Source organism: Nymphaea colorata, chromosome 4 (assembly GCF_008831285.2).
Source record: "Nymphaea colorata isolate Beijing-Zhang1983 chromosome 4, ASM883128v2, whole genome shotgun sequence".
Classification (NCBI taxonomy): Eukaryota; Viridiplantae; Streptophyta; class Magnoliopsida; order Nymphaeales; family Nymphaeaceae; genus Nymphaea; species Nymphaea colorata.
Genome location: NC_045141.1, coordinates 2,063,084 through 2,085,014, shown reverse-complemented (window position 1 = coordinate 2,085,014; position 21,931 = coordinate 2,063,084). Strand labels below are relative to the sequence as shown.

Sequence of the window (21,931 nt, the reverse complement as noted above, 5' to 3'; positions counted from 1 at the left end):
AAAAATTGGATATGAAAAAAATTGACATCTAAGAGTCCGTTTTCAGAAATGACATCCTATCAAATTCAAAAACAGATCCAAATTTAAGTAAATATCCAAATCGGGTTCATATTCTAATTCATATCTGATATAATTCTAACATATAGCTAATTAATGTCCATAAAGCGGTCTGATTTAATTATAAATAGGATTCATATTCAAATGTTAATCTAAAAATTGGATTCAGAACGGATTTGGATGCTAAATTCATTTCAAATTCGGATGCAGTATACATTTTTCTTCATTTGCCTTCAAATCCAGGGAAATATGCATTTGAAAAACCAGACATGGTAAAAAATATATCTGATTTGAATCCTAGTTATTGACATTGATCCCAAAACCGGAACCTGAATTCTAAGGTGGTTGCAATGAACGTTGGACCAGCACCCATTTGCTGCCAAACTTTTTATGTCCTCGAGTTAAAATAAAGTGTCCGAAACATCATATTATATATAAAGCTGGAAAAACGTTAGAGATTTCATTTTCTTTTGACCGATCCATCATAACCTGTAGTTGGTCTGCGACGATGTTGTTACATACCCATCGAAAGTTATACAACCTGATGTATATTGACCGATACACCGTATTGGTAAAAAAAAAAAACTAATGTGGCATAGGTTGGACAGATATGGACAATTGCCCATATCAGTCCACATAAATTGCCTTGTTTATATATAAATATCCACCTAATTAAATTTTCTGCTTATTTACATGCAAGCGCTCCTAAAATTTAAAATTTAAGTTAGTAATGTCAGAGAAATTTCTGGCTCAACCAGTAGTGACAAAATTTTCGTGATACCAAAAAATCGACGTGAATTTAAATCCAGTAGCTCCTCCACATTCATGTTTCAGACAGTTAAAACATAACAAAATCCAAACATGTCCTTTTTATGCTAGGAAAGGCATGCAAGCCGGTAAAATTTTAATTATATTTTGGCAAAATTGATGTCATAAATCATATTTTTATATGCTTTTTCCAGTATATAATTTTCAACGTGTGAACAGCACACAAATCAATAGTATATGAAAAGCCAAGTGGAATGCATTGTAATTGGACTGTCGATAATCTATTTACAATATTTATACGAATGCATGGCTTACACACCAGTTGTGATATGTTAACGTCATTTAACGGTGATCAACCAACTGCACCATAAAGCAGGCCGACATCTGTAATATAATATAATAACAGCAATAAAAATAATAATAACAATAAGAAATTGACTCATATCGTTTGCCCTTGGCTGTTGTTACATCTAGATGAAACCATTGTGCATGAAAACGGAATCCGTCACTTTAGTAGCCCCTTACTAAACTCTCAAAATCAGTAGCCCCTTACTAAACTCTCAAAATCTTGTAGGGAGGATAACGACCATAAGCATCGTGTCAATGCGGGATAACGACCATAAGCATCGTGTCAATGCACCTTGAACATTACGTGCTCAGCTACATATTGTTGAGGTGGCTGTGTATTGTTTGTACCTTTTAGAATTGTATGAAAAAAGTATATTGTCTTATTCAAGATTGTGCGAATACGTATTTCAAGAAAAACTTAAATATAATTTCCAACGCATAGCATAAAAAAGTGTGCAAAACTCTCCTCTATGTCCGGACTCATGAAAATCATTATTTTACCCACCTGGAAAACAAAGCACTCCCACTCAGCTCAGCAATATGAAAAGAACTCCCGCAACCATATGTTGCTCCTCTTGTTATTACCCTTCATTCATAAAATAATCTCTCCATTTCCTCCCAATCTATTCATTTTTGAAGAGATTGGATTTACAATAGAAAATCACTTCTTTCCTTTTATTTGTATTTAAACACAGTTCCTAGCTCTCATTTTTTTAATCTTTCTGTTAATAAGTCATGCAAATAGGGGAAAAACATTTTTTTTTTTCCGGTTTTGCTCTCCTTTCATCCAAACAGAGAGATAGGAGCCTATGTGAGACGTTCAAACCGGGACGGGGAAAGCTAAAAGTAAAAAGGCTACGCGTCTCCCTCCCCCGCTTTGTGCACCTCTATATTAAAAACTGTCATTCTAAAAAGAGAAGCCCGAAAGAACCTCGAAGTTTCGTCTTCCCCGTTGGGATTTTCGTTGGTTGCAGAAGGGAAGGAAAGGGAAAGCGAGAGAGGGAGAGGCCCGGGGCGGTAATATTCTGTGCATTTACCGCCTGAACGGGTAAAAAATTGAGACGAAGGTTTGAGGTAAGCGAGGCCGTCTTCCTGCTTCACCTCGTCTGGTCGTTCGTCTCCCCCATCAACATCTCTCCTTCTCTCTCTTTTCGGCCTGCATTGTTTGTCGAGGGCTTGATTTTCCCTTCCCTACCGCCGGTATCATCTCTCCTGCAACTATAAACAACTTCAAGGAATGAGCCTGCCGAGGCTTCCGGATTGGTCACCGCAGAGGTACAGGAGGCAGCAGGACGAGGAGTCGGGCGTTTCCGATGGCTGGTTGCGTGCTTCACATGACGATTCTGACGCCTTCGATATCCCGCCACCAAAGAAGGCTTCCGTTGAACGGCTTAAGCGCTGGAGGGTAAAGTTTCATATCGCGTGTTGTTTTAACCTAGAATTATGGCTCTCTAAATGCAGTGGAATGAGAAGTCATATATGTACGTCAAACGAGTAAGCATGAGCGAGGCCGTTGTTCCAAACTGTTTCGCAAGGTGCACTTGGACAAAGACAGGCCCGTCTATTTGCTTCCAAACGAATAAAATGTGTAAAAACAATTACCTTATGGTAAAACGATGCCATTATCTCAATTGTAAATTTGACAGCGGAAGCCGGTGGGAACAGAACCGGCCATTGCCTATCTTTGTGACTTCCTCCACCAGAAGCGGGATGGATACAAAGCGTGAAGCTGCATGGTTAAGTGTTAAAATTATTTACAAATGTGTATTCTACTCCTATTTCTCAATGAAGAAAATGATTATCAGCTTATCGCAGCGAAACAATTAGACTACCCCATAACACCATTAGCCTCTTATAAGATGACACTAAACAAATTATCAAAAAATTCAAATTTAATAAAGTTGAACAGTTGAAGTTCAAGGATTACATGGCATAAGAAGAGCAAGTTCAAGGAACATTAAGTTTTCAACACTTTCATCATAGTTTCGAGGACAATATTTCTTATCATACCAGTATATGAATCATAAGAAGAATGTGTACATGTGTTTAATGTGTACATCTGATTTTCTGAATATGTGTTTTTTCTGTATATCTCATTTCACTATGTTTCTACATGTCTCGTTGTGTTTCTATGTCCTTTTATGGATTTTATTCTAGTTGGTTGACGTAGACTGACTTGTACCTACTACTCTTTATTAGTCTGACCAGCCTTTAAGGGCCTTGACCTTGATTTACTTGTACCCCGCTTCTGATTTTGGGAACGTAGGATGAAGCCTGGATGTGTCTTTGACAATATAGACCAGCCTAAGAGAACAAATTAATCTTCTTGAGACCCAATCTTGCTGTTACAACTGTAACTAATTTTTGGCCAAGACCAAAGATAAGCTTCCTTGTGAACAAGAGAAATGTCATGGGAAACCTTGCTACCTGTCATCTTATTTTGTTGTTGAGATTTACCACCGAATCCTCTTATTGGTGAAGAGCTATGTCGTATGGACACATCGAAATGGGTGCCGCACCTGTGGCAGCATGGCTGGCTACAAGTACAGGCACCGGACATGACAAAACATATTTTGGTATTTTTCTGTTTGTTCGTTTATGTTGTACGAATATGCATAATGAGTATACTGCTAGTTTGTTTAAAGTTTTATTTGTTCATATACTATATAATATGTGTATAATATAGATTATAACTTATATTACTTTGTTTATTTATTTATATAGATAGATAGATAGATAGATAGATATGTCTACATATATAGTTGTGCCCCTGAACTCAGTTTTTTTAAACGCTAGGCATTGTGTAGGCAGCCTTGCCTCTGTGAACACCGGTACCAGCACCTATGCGACATAGGTGAAGTGGGAAAGATTTGTTTGAGACTTGATTCAACACCTTTGTGCACATTAATATCTGCTTTTAGGTTCAGCAAAATATTATTAGTTGGAAAAGCGGAATTCCATCAACCTTAGTCCCCTAGTAGCCATCTGTTGATGCTTTTGATGGGATATTGAGATTTCATAATTGTAGAAATATTCATCATGAGACTGGTCTCTTGTTTGCATTCTCCCTTGCTCTACTATAACTACCCACTATCTAGATTTGGAGTGACATGTCCAGGAGCTCCTTCAATCCATTTTTTAGTGTAATATTTGAGATTTTAAGAATGAGCCATGCAATGCAAGGGGGTATTGCTCTTATCCTATTTTTCAACTAATATTGTATGTATGCGATCAAAGAACTCTGAATTATCAAGTGCAATGTCTTTCCTCTCTTTCTTAAAGTAGATTGAATTTACTCAATCATATCGTCCCACATTTCATAAACTTTATGAAGCATAGACTCATCTTTATCAACAGCTCTCAACAAGCACCAAATTGCTTTTGTAAAATCCAAAAAATATGCAATTTTATCTCACCATTTATTATCCAAAATAATGTTTTTAATAATTTGAGCTTTAGCTTCATCTTCAACCCGATAAAAGTTCCACTCTTTACTAGCCACCATTTGAATCAATGCATCCCGCACTTTTTGAATTCTTTTTTAACATGACAATTATTGAAGCAAATCGTGTCTCTGCAACTTTTAACATTCTCAAATCAGAATAACTACAAAAAAGAGACAATGCTTGTTGGTGATTGATGATGAAATTTCTAATATTTGTTGCTTCTTTTTCAATATCTTGAATTCATGAGGATTGCTCATGTCCCTTAGGATCTGCTTCTTGACTTGGAGGATTACATATGTCATTCGGTGCTAAATTTAAAGTATGTGCAACACATGGGGTCTAAAAAATATGTGGAAAATCATACCTCAAACTCAATCCAGCACTTTTGCATATAACAACATTGTCTGTGACTCTATGATTAGCTACACCACTTCATCAGGACCAACCTCTTTGATGGCTTTTACAAATAATTGCTTCAAATATTCGACATCTTTATATTCTCCATATGCATCAACAGCCTTCAAAAATATTAGTTCATCACGTGCAATGAAAATAAAATTAATTAGTGGGCGTCTTTGAATGTTTATCCATCTATCAAAAACAATTGATACCCCAGTTGTGTTCTATTTAGATTTGTTTCTTTCTAAACTTTGGTCAGCCTCGCTCTTTTCATCCTTAAGAAGTAATGTTCACAACCTTTTTGAACCGGGAAGTACATATCCTGATAATTTGCCATTTGAAAACATAGTAGTTACTTCTTCCAATATGGATTTCTAGCTACATTGAAAGGGATGCAGTTAGAATAAAAAAACTAAACAGCCACTTTATCTAATTTTGCTTTTCCATAAGGATCAAAACATGTCTCCATAGTCTTTCTTTTTTCTGTCAATACTCTTAGGAGGCATGTTAGTATTTGTCATAATAGTACTCATTTTCTTCTTGTTGTGGATTGAATCAACACGATCTTGCAACTTCTTTAGTTCTCGAGCTTTTTTGTAGAAATGTTTTTACATGCTCGAGTTCCAAAATTGGCAACTTCAACAGATGTGCCTTAATTCTTGTGTAAGATCCTACAAATGTAACTTGACAATGTCCACATATAAAATACACATTTCTACCACCACTGCCTACATCTTTCATGTCCACTTTGATTTCTTTCCATAGTGGCAACTTTGATTTCTTTCCATAGTGGCTGTTCTTCATTTGCATATGCTTCACCAGGTTGTGAAGAAGACCTTGAAGCATTAACATCATTCACACTAGATGAAGAACCTTTGAAGCAACTTCTTTTCCTTTCCTTTTGTCTACCATCTAGTGTGGATGATATGTCACAAAATAGATTAATAAAACAAAGAAAGGGACTGTAAGATGGGATTTGAAGAACTAGAGAAAAACAGTGGAAAAAATCCTATGAGCTTTGCCACCGGAGGAACATCACACCTGCTGACTGTCTTGTTATAGTCACTGCTGGGGGAACAAGCTCTGCCGCCGGCTGTCGAAAACACAAGCACCGTGAAGCAACAGCCATTGGTGGGTGCTTCAATGCAAGAGGGAGAAGACAAAGGAAGATAGAGACGAGTGGGGAGGGGCACGATCATGCCCTAAATTGGTTTTAAAGAAATTAAAAATAAAAAAATAAAAAATGGACAAAAAAGTCGATGACGTGGTTTGACACAAACACGAATCGGGTGGGTGTCCAAAAATGTCAAAAATGGTTGGGTGCCTGCACTGGACTCTTCTTGACTGCAGCAAGAAGTGAATCTGGGCTGCACCAACATCTGCGTCGCGTCGACGTTGGTGCGTTAACAAAGTTGAAGTGTCCATGCTAGGGTCATATCTAAACCTGTTAATGGGCTTGGTGGTTCCCGAGCATCTTAGGCTAACAACAGCCATGTTCTCATCACCCCATGATATGCATTAGATAAAGTGATAAACTCTGAGCTTCACATAAAACATGGGGTCCTTGCAAGTATATGAATGTCCAACATCACCAACGTGGCCCCCCTTGCACTAGTCCAGGTAAGAAGGTGCCTTGGTTGGATAAGACAATGCAGTCAAGTACTTAAGTTTATAATTTTTTTAATTATTTTGTATATGTTTATAATGATATAGGTCGATAATTTCAAAATCTTGCAATGCTTGTCATCTATGTGAGGTTGGCAACAGTGAGGCTTTGGATCACTTTTGGTTCCCCCTTCCCTCAACAATATCCCAATGTGTATAAAACATTTGCTTGGAATAGTCCTAATCTTCCTATCAAGGATTGAGTGTAAAGGCACATCATGATTAGAGTCCATGGGCCTTCAAAACTCAAAAGGACATGTTTTTGGGGAGTCCATCCTATAGCTTCATCAATGGGAGGAAGCTCTTGGAAGTAGGCAGCACATTCTTGTCATACTACATTAGGGTCCCCAACTGAGCTTCTTGGAAGTTCTATAATTGGTGATTTGCATGTCTTATGTTTTTATTGAAAAAATACTGTTATTATGTCCAATGGAATGTCTCGATGGACTAAAGCATAACCTTAAACTTGAAAGTTAGCACCAGAGTTATGATTATTGACTTACATGTTATAAGTTAGAACTGTTGCCACTTGTGTCTTTTGAGAGCCAATTTCTTTTTCCTCCTCTTTTGTGAACAGCAAGCTGCTCTTGTGCTGAATGCATCGCGCCGGTTCCGATACACGTTGGACTTGAAAAGGGAAGAAGAAAAAGAGGAAGCAAGAAAAAAAATAAGGGCACATGCTCAAGCAATAAGGGTTAGTGCTTTTCTTTAATGAAGTTTCATAAAAAATTGTCTTCTGTTTCTTAAATTTGTTATTCTTGACATGTCAGGCGGCACTTCTCTTTAAAGAGGCTGGTGGAACTCCATCCCCTGGTATAATTTGCTATGTAGTTATGTTTGCATATTTATTGTTAATTACCTCATAGTTAATAAGATTATGTAATCTTGTATTTGTCTCCTTTTGACAATGTTTGGAATTTTGAATTGATATATGCCAATTGTGTTTTTGGCTCTGAATAACTGAGCATTGTGCATACAATACATGTATACGCCATTGTTTTCTCTTAAACACTATCTGTAGCCTCCTACGGTAATGATTAATCACTGATAAGCCTTAAGAGCTAGTGTGTTTCAGATGGTCAATTGAAAGACTCTTCCACTACTTATACTGGAGGAGATTGTGTAGAAGGCTGAATTTTTAATTTTATTGTCATTGTTCTGCTTGAGGATTGTAAGCTCGTCCTGTTGCATGTTTTGTGTGTGTGTTCATATGAGAGATTAACTCATCCAGCTGTTTTTATGCTGTGATCATGGATTCTTGTCATATCTCTAAATGTTTTCTCTTTAAGGTCATTAATCTACAATGGTTGATGTTTGAAATCAATGGCCTTACATCAAATATTTCTGGACTTGATACTTTACATGATTGTGTTCAAATTTATCAATCTGTGATAGTGTTTAATTTATAGTCACTCTACTCCTGGATCCTGTATGTGATTGTCATTGTCAAAACATGAGTAGAGCTGATAATGAGCAAAATAACTTTGTCTGTTGGTCCACACCATGAGCTCATTGAAGATTGACTCATTATAAAAAGGACCTGAACATTCGCTCATTCACATTCTTAAACAAAATGAGTACAAAAAGTCACCAGTACATAGGCCCAATAACAGCCCATTAATGAAAAGAGTACTAGTTGTCAAGGTCAATCACAATCACAATCACAATTTCATAATATGTGTAGAGGCATCAGTAAAAGACAAAACTATATAATGGAATTGGTCCCAAACTATGTCACAATGGTACGGGTGCGGGTATGGGTATGGGGGTACAAGTACTGGTACGGCGATACGGCGAATATTATATATTATTATATATTTTTAATTCAAAAAATTAAAAAACCAAATGATATCATCACATTAAGACAATGTTCCTTTCATGAATCCATAGATAATCTCATAAATAAAAAAAAAAACTTTTTAGGTTATAATATAGTTTGGATCTAGTTCCGACCCGGAACCAGATCCAAACGTACCGGGCCGTACCAGCATACCGGTACCTATGTACCGGCGTACCGGTACGGGTAGTCTACCAAATGTGGCGCACCGCTGTGACTAAGGTCCCAAAATGCTTTGAGAATGCAAGGGGGTCCTGCCCTCCATTGTTAGTTTATATACATATATATATGTTTCAGCATACATCACTATATCTAAGTGTTTGTATGAACTCATATGTACTTATGAATATATAATGTACATAGACTGCAATTTTGTTTTGTTTATATTTATTTTTATAATAGTTCTGTTTTCCTATTTTTACCTTTTTTTGTTTTTCTTTTCTTTTCTAGCTGTTGGGAGTTCCAATGGCTACTTTTCTAGCTGTTGGAACTCAGCCCAAGAGCTAGCTTCTCTCTCTCTTGTCTCTTGTTCTCTATAAATATTTAATCACCCTAAGTTAAGGTTATGGCTTTTGAAGCGAGTTTTGTATGACTGTGTTGTATGAATAATATTCAGTTTTCGTTCTGATTTATTATCCTTAATAAACTTGAGTGTGAGGAGCCTGTTTTTGTGACTGGTACAGTCTTCATCCATATATACATCTAGCAAGGAAAGAGTCATTGGGACTAGTCAATGGGTAGTCATGGTCCAGGACTCAAGGACAACCTTGACCAAACCTTAAAACAGAAAAAATAGAAAAAATAATAGAAAGGTGAAAGTACAAAGAAACAGATTCAAAAAATAAAATACATATTCAAACTATATACATAGTATAGTATTCCTTGTTCAAGTATATGTTCATAATAGTATACAAATGTGTATGTTTTATATATACATGTATATGATTATCATATGTATACAAAGATAATACATATGTATTTACGTTGATTCTAACTTCCATCCTCAAACTTAACGCCTTGGTGAAAAGTTCGCAAGATGACACATGAGGGTACATAAGCAAGACCACTTATATTCTTCAAGTACTTTTGTTAACCAAAATGACAACTCATCTCTTTGTGTTTAGTTCGTGACTTCATGCATGGAATCTGTGATTTCAGCGGTATATATATATATATATATATATGTATGTATGTATATATATATTATATTATATTATTATCGCAATATAGTTTGATATATATATATATATATATATATATATATTATTATCGCAATATAGTTTGATGGACTTGTCTAGACAAATTCGCAATATAGTTTGATGGACTTGTCTAGACAAATTCGCAATATAGTTTGATGGACTTGTCTAGACAAATTTCCATGCCTATTAAAAGTTGTGTGAGCCATACAGTTATTCTTTTAGTCTATACTTCATTGCCAATGATTAAGAAACCCTTTGCCGCTTTTTAGACTTCAATGGAGCAATTCACATAAGGAAATTCAGAAATCTGTTGTGGAGTTCCTATTATTTGGCTCTTCCTAGTCAATATCAATATATGCAATTATATCTAATGAAAGGAAGAGGACAGAATCAGAGTTCCTTTCATGTATTTGATAATATGCAAACATCATGTGGGCTGAAGTTGAAACATGTGGAAGTTGACTGGTCACATTTACTTCACGTGGTATCTCTAGTAATACTACGATACATAAGACATCTATCTAACTGTCTATAACAAGGACTTTCAATTCAAATTCCATAGTATCTTTTATCTTGATTCCAATGTCTTCAGGAGTCTTTACTATTCTATCATTTGATATTCCAGATCTGCCAATAGTGTCTAATCCAAACTTGGTTTGCAACAGTATATTATCTTCAATTACTAGTGTCGATGATGCACACATCAAGTTGATGATCAAAGTCCAACTCATCGATAACATCATGTGATGTCTTAGTTTTTCAACTTACTAGATCATAACACCGACAATCCTTGTACTCATCAACATAGCGTACTGACTAGGTCTGGGCATCAAGCCGGCCTGGCCTGATACCTGACATCCGAGCCCGGGCCTGGTTAAAATAAAAGATAATTTTTAAATATAAAATATTTTTTTAATAATAAAATATATATCATTATTAAATAAAAATAATATGAAAAAAATAAATTGAGCCGAATTGGCACCTGTCGGGTTGACCCGGGCCCAATCGGGCTGGGTACCGTGTACCCATCGGGTACCTGGGCCCGATGCCCAGGCCTAGTACTGAACCGCACAATAAGGCCTTGTCTTGAAAATTGTGTCTCTTGATTTATCCACATTCACGTATCAAACACTTTGGAGCACATGTAAATCAGAATAATTGCAATGGGTACCAAATCGTGTAAAATGTGGAGATTGGTTATCAAGGATTGCTACAGGCAATGTAACACCCCGACCTTTTAACCCACAAACCTTTTTTTTTTTTTTTTTTCTAAACATAAAGCATTGAGGTGTGACTACCCAACAATTCAAAAAGACGATGAGCCAAGCAATTCAAAACAATGGGGCGAACTTTCATTTATATAACCATTTTGTTTCATACAAATTCACATCTATGTGCATGACCAAAATGCCCCAAAATCATAACATTGATGCCTAACAAAAAGAAGACATCAATAAAACCAAAACATGACGCGCCGGCACTACAAACGACAATCCCAAAACCTCCGCAGTATGACGTGAGTGAAGCCATCTGCTCAACCTGTTGCCCCGGGTCCGCCAAAACCTGAAAAAGAAAACAATTGAAGACTCAGCCTTCGCAGTATGACAACAAGCCAGGAAAATGCCAAACCCTCTTAAGTAAGGCTCAAATAAAAGAACAAATATCAACCCATCTATCGTCATGTCGTGGCAGAGTACGACACGTAAAAGCCACTTGATGGCCACACTAACACAACATCAGTCACATGCGAAGCATGCTTAAACATAACACTTGCATTCATATCAATCACATATACGTCAGTCACATGCATTCTATCAAACATATTACATTTTCATTAACTTAGTGCATTAACAGTTCCTGTGGGTGCAACACAGACACGTGCACACCGCGGGCGGCCTATAGCCAAGAGACAACCCCCGTGGTGGCCCATAACAGTATGGATCCATTTCACCCGCTGCAGCGGTAGAGCACTCATCCCTGGATGTGTGAAGTCTAAGGTGAGATACTCAGCCTTCCCTAGGACACCCAGTTTGGGAAGGCGGGAGCCCAACGCTCCAAGCACAACACACAACAGAACCCTGGGGCCTTACACCGCCTGCGCTCTGATAGGCGAGACCAGTGGCGAGAACGGGACGTCTCCCAAACACAGCCACATCCCACTGGCCTCTCATCTCTTATCCTTTCGTTTTTTTTTTTTATCATTATCATTACTCATTCACAAGATGACTGGCTAGCACATGAGGTTAATACACTCTACGAGTGCACTTACACTTCCCAATGCCTCCACACGAGGTCTATACATACAGTAACAGCTAGCCGTCATACAGTACGGGTACAACTACCCTCTAATTCATCCATTTGCATCGTTGCCCATGGCAATGCATATGCAACAACGTACACATTCATATCAGTCATCACATCAATCACGTCAATCACCTCTTTGAAAAACTTAGCCAATCCACAGAGAGTAGTCTCGATCTGCGGTTGGCTCGTAGCTGTCCTATGCAGTTATCATTCTATGATGCTTTCTAATGCACAATTGGGGTCGAGGAGACACTCGACTCGATACCCCGCCTCATCTGTCCTAAACAGATATCAATTCTAGCATGCACATGCCAATGCGTAACTTTTTCAAAACAAATAACTAATAATCTTTCTAACCCATTCATATCATATAAGCAACATACATATACTCATTCACAAAGCAGTCAATCAATTAACATCACAATCCTAGGATCCCTTGATCCTAGGAGCACACAATCACACATTTGCCCCAGGCAGGGATTTGCCTGGAATGTCGCCATACCTGTGGCGCGCTCACCAAATTCTTCAAAATGCCTCAAGTTTCGAACTCAAGGTCGACGGGATGTGCCCGGTGCACCTGCAAACATAAACAAGAATAAGGTTTCTACTAGATACCTACACAATTCAAACAAAAACGAACAAATACAAAATAAAATCCTTGAGGCACGTGTCGTCGCCTCAAGAGGGTGTCGACAGGTAGTGTCGACCAACAAGCTCTCCAATAGGCCTCCTCCTTTACGTCTTGACGTTGCCTCGAAATATCAAAACCCTCAACCAACAATCAATCCATCACTAATTCCTTCCTCAATAACGTTCTTTAATTAAGACATCAACCCCAAAGTCACATCCAAATACGTATATTTTCCCTAATTAACTTCATGATACACCCGTTCACAGAAGTCTGCGCTACACTCCTTAAGACAGTTCTAAATCTTCCCCACAATCTCACAATCTCTACCATGCTTCCCTAATGCTTCGAAAATTAATCCATCATGCTTAAACGATCATTAAATACATGAATCATTACTTTCCAACGCAAATCCTAAGTTTTCCCCAAAAACAAAATCACTAACATGCGTCCCAAAATCATCAATTCTAAGCTCTAGCATGCTCGAACAATAATTATACATGCTTTAGAAGATAATATTCATTACTTTGAGCTTGATTAGGTATCGCTCACCCCAAAACAAGCGTCCAAACTGCTACAACCCTTCTAGCAACCACTTCACACGTCCGATCAAGTGCCAATGCTCGAGATTGCTTGCTGCCGCTGCTCACCACACGCCCTACTAGCTGGTAAGAGGGGAAAAACGTCCCTAAACTGCAATCCAACCCCAAAACGCCATAAAAAGAGTCAACACACGTCCAAATAAAGTTCAACACAAAATCTGTTGCTAGGAGAGACCCACGGTAGTAGTGGGAAAAGCTGAAATGAACAAGAGAAAAGGGACGCTGACAGAGAGGAGAGACAAAGAGAGGAGGGGTTTGTTCAAGGGGGAAAACGGCAGTGGGGGTGAGAAAAGAGAGAAAGAGCAGGTGGGGGAGTGCGGGTGAGTGAGAAGAGGGTCGAGCGGTAGAGAACCAGCGGAAAAGGGGAAAGAGAGTGGCGAGAGAGAAGAAGAGGGGACGTGCGGCAGAGAAAAAAAAACAAGAGGGCATGAGTGGCAGAGAAGGGAAAATCGCACGAGAGAGAGAGAGGGTTTACCAAGCCGCCGCCGCCGTAGTCGCTGCTGCCACCTCCGTCGCCGTAGTCGCCGCTGCCACCTTCGTCGCCGTCGCCGTTCCAGCCACCACCACACCGACCGCCACTTCTTTTCCCTCTGCGCTGTCACGGGAGACCACCAGGAGACGACGTAGGAGGAAAAAGGGAAAGGCGAGGGAGAAGGGCCTCGCGTCGGGCTCCTTACGCGAGTGGGGGTCGGGTCCGGGTCTGGACCCTAACTCGACTCGACCTGCCAAAACCAACGAGCGTTACAGGCAACCTATTGTTTCACATGTGCGGCAGTATGAAAAGCTTCTGTCTATGAAGAAATGGAGAGAATGCTGTCATGCAGCATGTTCATTGCATTATCAGTAATATGTCCATGCTTACATTCAGCGATCCCGTTCTGTTGAAATGTATGCAGGCACGACACCGGTCTCCCCATTCCAATAGTCACTGATTTTAACTCACCCCCACTGTCAGTTGAGAGAGACTGAATAGATTCAGAAAAATGATTTTTAACCAAGGCATATAAATGTTGTGATAAGGCAAAAACTTTAGATTTATCCATAAAATATAAAGGAATATCAAGAATAACTGCCAAAACCAGAAGCAAATGGAGCTGAAGCCCTTTTATTAGCTTAATGAATGGGAAATACGTGACTCTTGCATAAATGACACCTAGGACACTTCTAATCCCTCTATTCATAATGAAGACTAGATTGGGGAATAAGTTTATTTGACACAAGTTTCTTAATAAAATGATACTCAAAATGACCTAGGTGACAATGTCAAAGGAAAACACATTTTGACACACTATGAATATACTTGGACAAAACTAGAGAAACATGACAGTGCTTCATGGCACGATAGCAATGAGGATCTTCAAGGAACATGTATGTATTGTGTTCATTCCATCCTTTAGTGAATACCTTCTTTGTAGTAGGTCCTTGACCAGCAGAAAGGGCATAGTAAATTCAACTTTAGCACAAGCATTGTCAACAAGTTTGGAAACAGAAGCAATGGTTTTAGTGTTTTTAAGTGCATGAAGGACATTTTGGAGTTGGAGACTAGAATTGACTATAGGAATGATAGAATTCCCTATATGAGTAGCAACTACCAACATGATGAGTATCATCTTTATTGAAAAAGCAACTCATGCAAAGTCAGGAAGAGGATTAAGGATATCCCTACTTCACCTGTGATATGGGTTTCTGCACCAGAATCTTGAAACCCTTTTCTATGATCTTTCCATCACAAATTTATCTCAGCAAGGGCAGAGAGCGATGGATCTTTGACTGACTTGATGTCCTTTTTGATGCTATTTTCTTTCTTCATCTCATTTTGTGGAGCTTTCTCTTTGTTCTGAGGATTAAACCAACAATTCGCTTTAATATGGCTGCGTCTATTGCATAGAAAACAGGTAGGAGGATCCTGTTGTATCTGAGGGTTTGGCAGGATGTTGGGGATAGGGAGAATGGCTCGATCTCTTGATCAGCCCGTGCCCTGGCCGCCTTGTCCACCCTATGCACCAAAACCACCTTGCCCCTCCATTAGATGTGCCAGTGAGAAGGACATCTTATGGATTTGACTAAAAATGAGAACATTCAAAGAATCCCTTGAATGTTGTCTCATATTGACAGCTTGGTCCTCAACTCTTGATAGCCAGTAAGAATAGCAAGTCACACGATGAAGGTGGCACTCATGTCCTGGTCTGGTCCCAATCTGCTAAGAATCTGCTGCATCAAATCACTATCACTCATGGAACATCCTACCACAGCAAGCTGGTCATTGACACTCCATGTAGACATAGAGTCCTTGCAAAATGGACTCTCTCTTGAGAAACATATTCCTGTCTTTGCCCTATGTTTTTTGGTTCATCAAGAAAAAAATTGATGCACATTGGGTTCTGGCAATCCAAATGCCTATTGCCACTAAACCAACCTTGTAGATGACATTCAATGATTTACCATTGTAAAAGAATGAAAAAAAAAACGGTCTATTTTGACTGGAGGGAATGCATAGCTATATATATATATATATATATATATATATCTATATATATGCAACCACCAAAGCTGCAAGCTATGCTTGAGCTGGCTTCTTGGAAAATGAACTGGTCCGAGGCTTGACCTATTTGTTGACTTGTTTAATTGTTGATCCTTGATATAGCTGACTAGCTAATACCCTACATCCTTCCCTGCATGGGTAATAATGCTTCTCAGAAGCAGGAGACAGTAACCAGGATTTAACTTTAGCAGTGTCCAGCTTGGGGTTCAGTTAGGGAAATGGATGAATGTCATCTTTTGTCCAGGACTGCAACAAACAAGTTGATTTTAGTGAAGCAGGATCCATATGAACATGAATTTTGGATCCATATGGACGTGCATTTTTGGACTTGGATTTGCCGTTTCAGGCTTCACCTGATTAGATCAGTATTTCAGGTTAGATCTAGTTGGATATAGATCAGAATCTGATACAAAGGACCTAGAACTTGTTTGATCATCTGTACAAGAAATCAAATAGCAATGTGACATGTTATGTAGAATGGTACCATGACTTAGATCATAAAAGAGTTGGAGATCATTATAATAAGGGGTAAAAAGATAGTGATCAAGTTGTTCCTGGTTGCCGAGAGTATAATTGTGGGTATCTAAGTTGTCAAAATCAGAAGTTGGGCATAGGTTGGTCAAGGTCCTAAAATGGCTAGTTAAGACTATTCAGTCCAAGTTATGTGTACTTTCCAAGTCATATATACATCTATCATCCTTAGGTTTTTATTGGCAAGGTTCTCTTCAGTTATTAAAGAATTTTGCTTTTCTCGAAAAAATATTGGGAACTCAAAACATTAAAAATATAAAAAATAGAACATTATGAAAGCGTTTGAGTTTTCTACTGCTTTCTTACAATAACGTCTAGACAAATTCAAAAAGTTATCAAAATGTTAAAGAAACCTCAAAAGATGTAAAATATAGTGAAAACCTTTTTTTTGTGAAAAAAAATAAAAACATTAAAAAGCATGATGTTTTCATTCTTGCATTTTTTCTTCAACAATAGTATAATTTTTTCACATTTTTTAGTTTTACCATTTTTGAATATATATATATATAGAGAGAGAGAGAGAGAGAGAGAGAGAGTTAATAATAAAGTTGCTAGATGAATTAACTACGTGTTATCAAAAGTAACTAATTCGCTAGTCTAGGTGAGGTATGCGTGTGTATGCATGCATGCACATCTTTCTGTACTAGTACCATTGTCACAAAAACGCAAAAAAAAAAAAAAAACACAATAAATAACATTTCTGTTTAAAAACTTAAAAACGTACATTTTTTTAGAAAAAAACCCTTAAAAACGAGGCATTTTTTTTTCTTTTTTCATGTTTTTTAATGCTCAAACAGTTTTTTTTCATTTTCTATTTTTTATTTATTGAAAATCTAATTGTTTTTTGATGTTTATGTTATTAGTTTCTCACTTATTTTATTTTCCTTTCATTTTTAGTTTTTTTAAAATTTTAAAAATTTACCATATTTTTTGAGATTATGTCTTGTATGTCCAAACAAGTGCTATGGACAACTAGAAGTTCATACAGCCTTGAATGGAAACTGCTTCATGATACTTATTCACATTGCTATACAAGCTGACTCGTGTCTTCGTCAAACGAGAGCAAACATATAAGGTGCACCTATATGTTTTTTTTTCTATTTATCTCACTTCTGCTTAAAATGTCACTGTGTTTCATTATCATGATAACGACATTTCTTATACTGGTTTAGTTAAGTTTGGTGGTCTTTTTTTAAATTCTAAAAAACAGGTTAAATCGATCATCAGAAGAAGAATTAGGCCAAAAATTAGGATACATTCTGGGAAAATAAAACTTCCATTGAAGAGAAGCAAATGAAATGCTTTCATAAAAATTCTCGTAGAATCGAGAATGAAGTTTTCTCTTATTCTTTGTAGTTGTATATACTTTGTTACAGACTTATTATATCCATGTTTACATGACATATGTCACTTGTATTCATATCTATATTTGTCAAATATTGTTTTTAAGGCAGTTAGGTGATTATGTACAGTAATCAAGCTAGTCATTGATCTAAACTAAAATAAAGACTTCTCCTTCATCTTGCATATATGTGGGCATGCATGGTTTTCTTGATATGCATTATCTTATGCTTGTTGCATGTTTGACATGCGTGTAAGTGCTTTTCTTATACTGGTTTTCTATTTGAATATTTTGTGCTTGTGAATGGTTCATTGACCCTTAGATGTATCATCATATGTAGCTTTTTTTGTTTAGAGCTCATTTTGTTGATGCTAGAAATTTTAATGTGAAATTCATCATGAGAAACATGATGCTGATAAAATCTATACAGTATCATTAATGCAAACTTGGCTGTTTTTTTCTCTTATTTATCTACCAAATTTTGTTGGTTTTGGAAAATGGATGGTTATATTTTCTGTTCTATCTGGTTTTGCTTTCTTTAGTACCAGGCCCACCTCAGGAATTCCCGTCTGCTGTTCATGGTTTTGGAGTTGGATGTGAGAAACTTGCTGCATTGAATCGGGACCATGACACTTCTTCCTTACAAGAATATGGCGGGGCAAGTTCTGGAAACACAAAAAGAAATTTAGTAAAGATGTTCTCTCGTATTATTCTTTCTGTTGCTGCTGCTTACACATGGTGTCTTTAGGTTGAAGGGCTAGCTAACCTGCTAAAAGCTAACCTGGATAAGGGGATTCCTGGAGATGATAACGAACTTTTGATCAGAAGGCAGGCATTTGGTGAAAATACATATCCAAAAAAAAAGGGGAGGAGTTTTTTTGTACGTTTCTTGGGTTCATTTTTCTAGTGCTTTGTCTATCTCTTCCATTTCTTCAGTTTGTGGGGTTTGGGTTTCTTGAGTTTGTTCATTACTTAATATTCTTTGCTTTTCAGGTCTTTCTTTGGGAAGCTTGTCAAGACACAACACTTATTATCCTGATGATAGCTGCTGCCCTTTCACTAGGATTAGGAATCAAGACTGAGGTGAAGTGGAATTTGTCTTATTTGTCTCCTTCTTGAGTTGCTAGTCTATTTGCTTTGCACTCACCCCTGATGTGTTTGGCTTACCAATTCACCCTGGTTGATGCTTATTGTCTTCACTTTTCCATGATTATACTTCTCATGTTTCAGTCAAACGTGAAGAGACCGTCACTTTTATCCCCTCATAAATCATAATTTACTCTGAATAAGCTATTGGATCATATTCAAATAGATGGCATAACTTGATGTTGCCATATGATTCATTAATGTGCCATCATATAGTTGGAAAGTTGGTCAGTCAGGATTCAATCAACGAGGAACTTGGGTTTGCAACGTTGTACTGCCCCTATATAAGAATAGTGGTTCATGCTTAATTACCACAAAGAAATCCTAGTACTGTGGCTCTGCTTGGCATGGGCACAAGAATCTCCTATTTTTTGCTGCTGCGTCAGATGCCTTGCACACATTACACATGTTGATATGCTTCATGATTATGACAATCAATCAATTTTATTTTCATAAGGTCCTTATGATAGGTTCTTTCTAATGTTATTTGCCCAGTCTTCCAAGTCCATCTACTGTTATTCTTTTGAATTGATTGGGAGAACTAGTACAACATGTTTCTATGCTTTTGTTCTTGGTTAGGAGGCCTTCATTTTGTACTGCTATTTTGATTGTTTTGGATGACACACTTAACTTGATGCCTTTGATGACACATTTGCTGGTCATCCTTCTTCACACATAATGTGATGCTTACATCAATATTGTTGCTTGCCTGTATTCTTTGGTGTACATGCAGGTCATGCCTTCTTTATGCTTAATTAGTTAATTCATTAAGCAAAAATATTGTGGCCTCAATTTATATGGTTGGTATTGTGATTGTGAATAAATGACCATAATTTTCTGTTGAGGAAATTTATTGAATTTTGACTTCCTGATAACCACACCCGTAGCCATGTGACATAGGTCCTTGATGTGTTGTACGTATCGTATGATACGGGGCCGTATCGTACGATATGTATTGTTGGGTTTCAAAAATACGATACACCACTTGTATCGTAAAGTTACGATACGTTACGATAGAATTACGATATTATAGGAGAGCACAACAGTTGTAGTGTGATGCGGAATGGGAGGACTTAAATTGTTGGCGGTTGGCCAATGAGAAGGGGAAAAGAAACAAGGAAAAAAATGATCGAAGACGTAAAAATGAAAATGAAGATGCAGGGAATGAGGTAAAGGAGAGGAGCAGTATTCTAAAAAAAAAAATCAAAGTAAAAAATTGGACGAAAGAGGAGTTGGTTAGCACGGCCGTACCCAAAACTGGTTTGACACGGCCCTTGGTACGTTGACCGTACCCGACATTGCCACGTGCAATGTCCGTACCCTCACTTGTGTCCAGCTGAGTCGACACCGACACTTCAGGTGCATTGTTGCTGTAACACCCTAGAAATTTAGTCCCGTATTGAAGATTGTGAGGGATCTTCAAGGGCTTATAAAGGGAGGGTTATTAATGAGATGGTTGTCCTGGTTCCTAGCCTTTTCAGGGTTAGAGCCAAAACTGCTAGGGGATGGGTTGGGATCCGTCAAACCAGGGGCCGGAGCCCAAGAGTGGGTCGACTTGTTACATACGTATTAGAGCAGTTTCAACACTTGAACCTAGGGTCCCACACGCGCGGACGCATGTGCCTTAAGTGGGGTGGATTGTAACGTCCCAAAAATTTAGTCTCGTGTTGAAGATTGTGAGGGTTCGGCTTGTTACAGCTGCACCGTGTATTAGAGTTGAAGACAATCAAGAATGGAAACATATCTTTGATATTTTGAAATTATCATGAAAAGGTAATACTAAAATATATCATTACATTTTCTCTTTTTATTTAGAAAACATTTTTTATGTATTTTAAGACTTTGCTGTCATTTTTATATGTTTCTTTAGCATTTAAAAACGAATTTGAAGCTTTAATTTAATTATATAGTTTTATTTTTTTAAAATTTATTCGGCTTTCTGAGAAGGCAGGAAAGGGGAACCCTTGATTGGGAACCTTCTTGACAAATAAAAAATGATCTTTTTGGTAAATATTTGAAAGATGCCTCGCTGATAAAAACCTGAGAATCATGTTTGTGGTAATGTTGATGACATATGCCATTTCATGGTGATAATCAGAAGTTGTACTTCAATTATGTTTCGATTTTTTGTAGGGCATTAAGGAAGGCTGGTATGACGGTGGAAGCATTGCATTTGCTGTTTTTCTTGTTATTTTTGTCACAGGTATGAGTTTTTCATCTTTTAAACTAGTAGACTTGTCCTCTTGTGTTGATTAACTGTTTCAATCTTATGCTTTCAAAATACTATTAGTAATCGAAACAAGTGCTTCAAAAATTTATTCTTATGCATCTCTCAGGCTTATCATTTTTATGTTCTCGTGTATTTAGATAATTTTGGTGATTGATCATTTCATTGTTGCTTCTTCAGCTCTAAGGCATTCTTGTCCTTAGTTTTTTTCTTTTTTCTTTCTTTATCTACCTTTGGCACTTGTAGCTATTGGCCTCATGCTTACATATATATCTGGATGTTGCAAAAGTGCTGCCAATTCTAGCCAAACTGTCTAATGTATATTGTTATGACGATTTCATAATATCTCGAAAATTTTCTGTCCAGTCGTATGTGATGTACGATAGGAGAATTAGAATAAACAATTGTTTCTAAGAGGATAGTCTAACCTTTTGGTTCAGTTGCAAAAATTTGTTCCATTTGTGGAGATCACATTTGGAGCTGGATCTAGATCCAAACATGTCTAATATAGGGTGGAAATCTAAATTAAACATGTGTAAATTGTTTTGAGTAATGGCATGATGTAACAGGGGAATTGATGTCCACTTTGTAACCACACTTACAGCTGTAATGAATTAGGGTTGAGACCTGGATATCTCTCCTCACTTTTATGCAGGGTAGTATAGTGATTAAAACAGGTCTGGTATCACAAATGTTTCATGGCATTAGAGGTAGGTTCTTGTGGATTTACCAAAAGGTATACGTAAGGAGACCTAAGTTCTTTCTTGGTTAGGAAATTATAAACTCTTCATTTTCTTATTCTTGATATCTGGTCTTGTTTATGAACGTTTCTTCCAAGAATCCCTTGTTTCTGCATCTTTATTCAATTCCTCGTCTTTCCTTAATCTGAA

At 37.5% G+C, this 21,931-nt stretch overlaps 1 protein-coding gene across 1 annotated transcript in view; it reads left to right on the top strand.

Moving 5' to 3' along the window:
• The first annotated feature begins 2,071 nt into the window (after nt 1-2,071).
• LOC116253599 (calcium-transporting ATPase 5, plasma membrane-type-like) overlaps nt 2,072-21,931 on the top strand; it is a 60,355-nt gene continuing 40,495 nt past the window's right edge. The window contains exons 1-7 of the mRNA XM_031628505.2: nt 2,072-2,578; nt 7,261-7,377; nt 7,454-7,496; nt 18,211-18,326; nt 18,417-18,548; nt 18,662-18,751; nt 20,948-21,017. Coding sequence (XP_031484365.1) covers nt 2,411-2,578; nt 7,261-7,377; nt 7,454-7,496; nt 18,211-18,326; nt 18,417-18,548; nt 18,662-18,751; nt 20,948-21,017 — 736 coding nt within the window. The 5' untranslated portion in view covers nt 2,072-2,410. The remainder of the gene's footprint in view (nt 2,579-7,260; nt 7,378-7,453; nt 7,497-18,210; nt 18,327-18,416; nt 18,549-18,661; nt 18,752-20,947; nt 21,018-21,931) is intronic.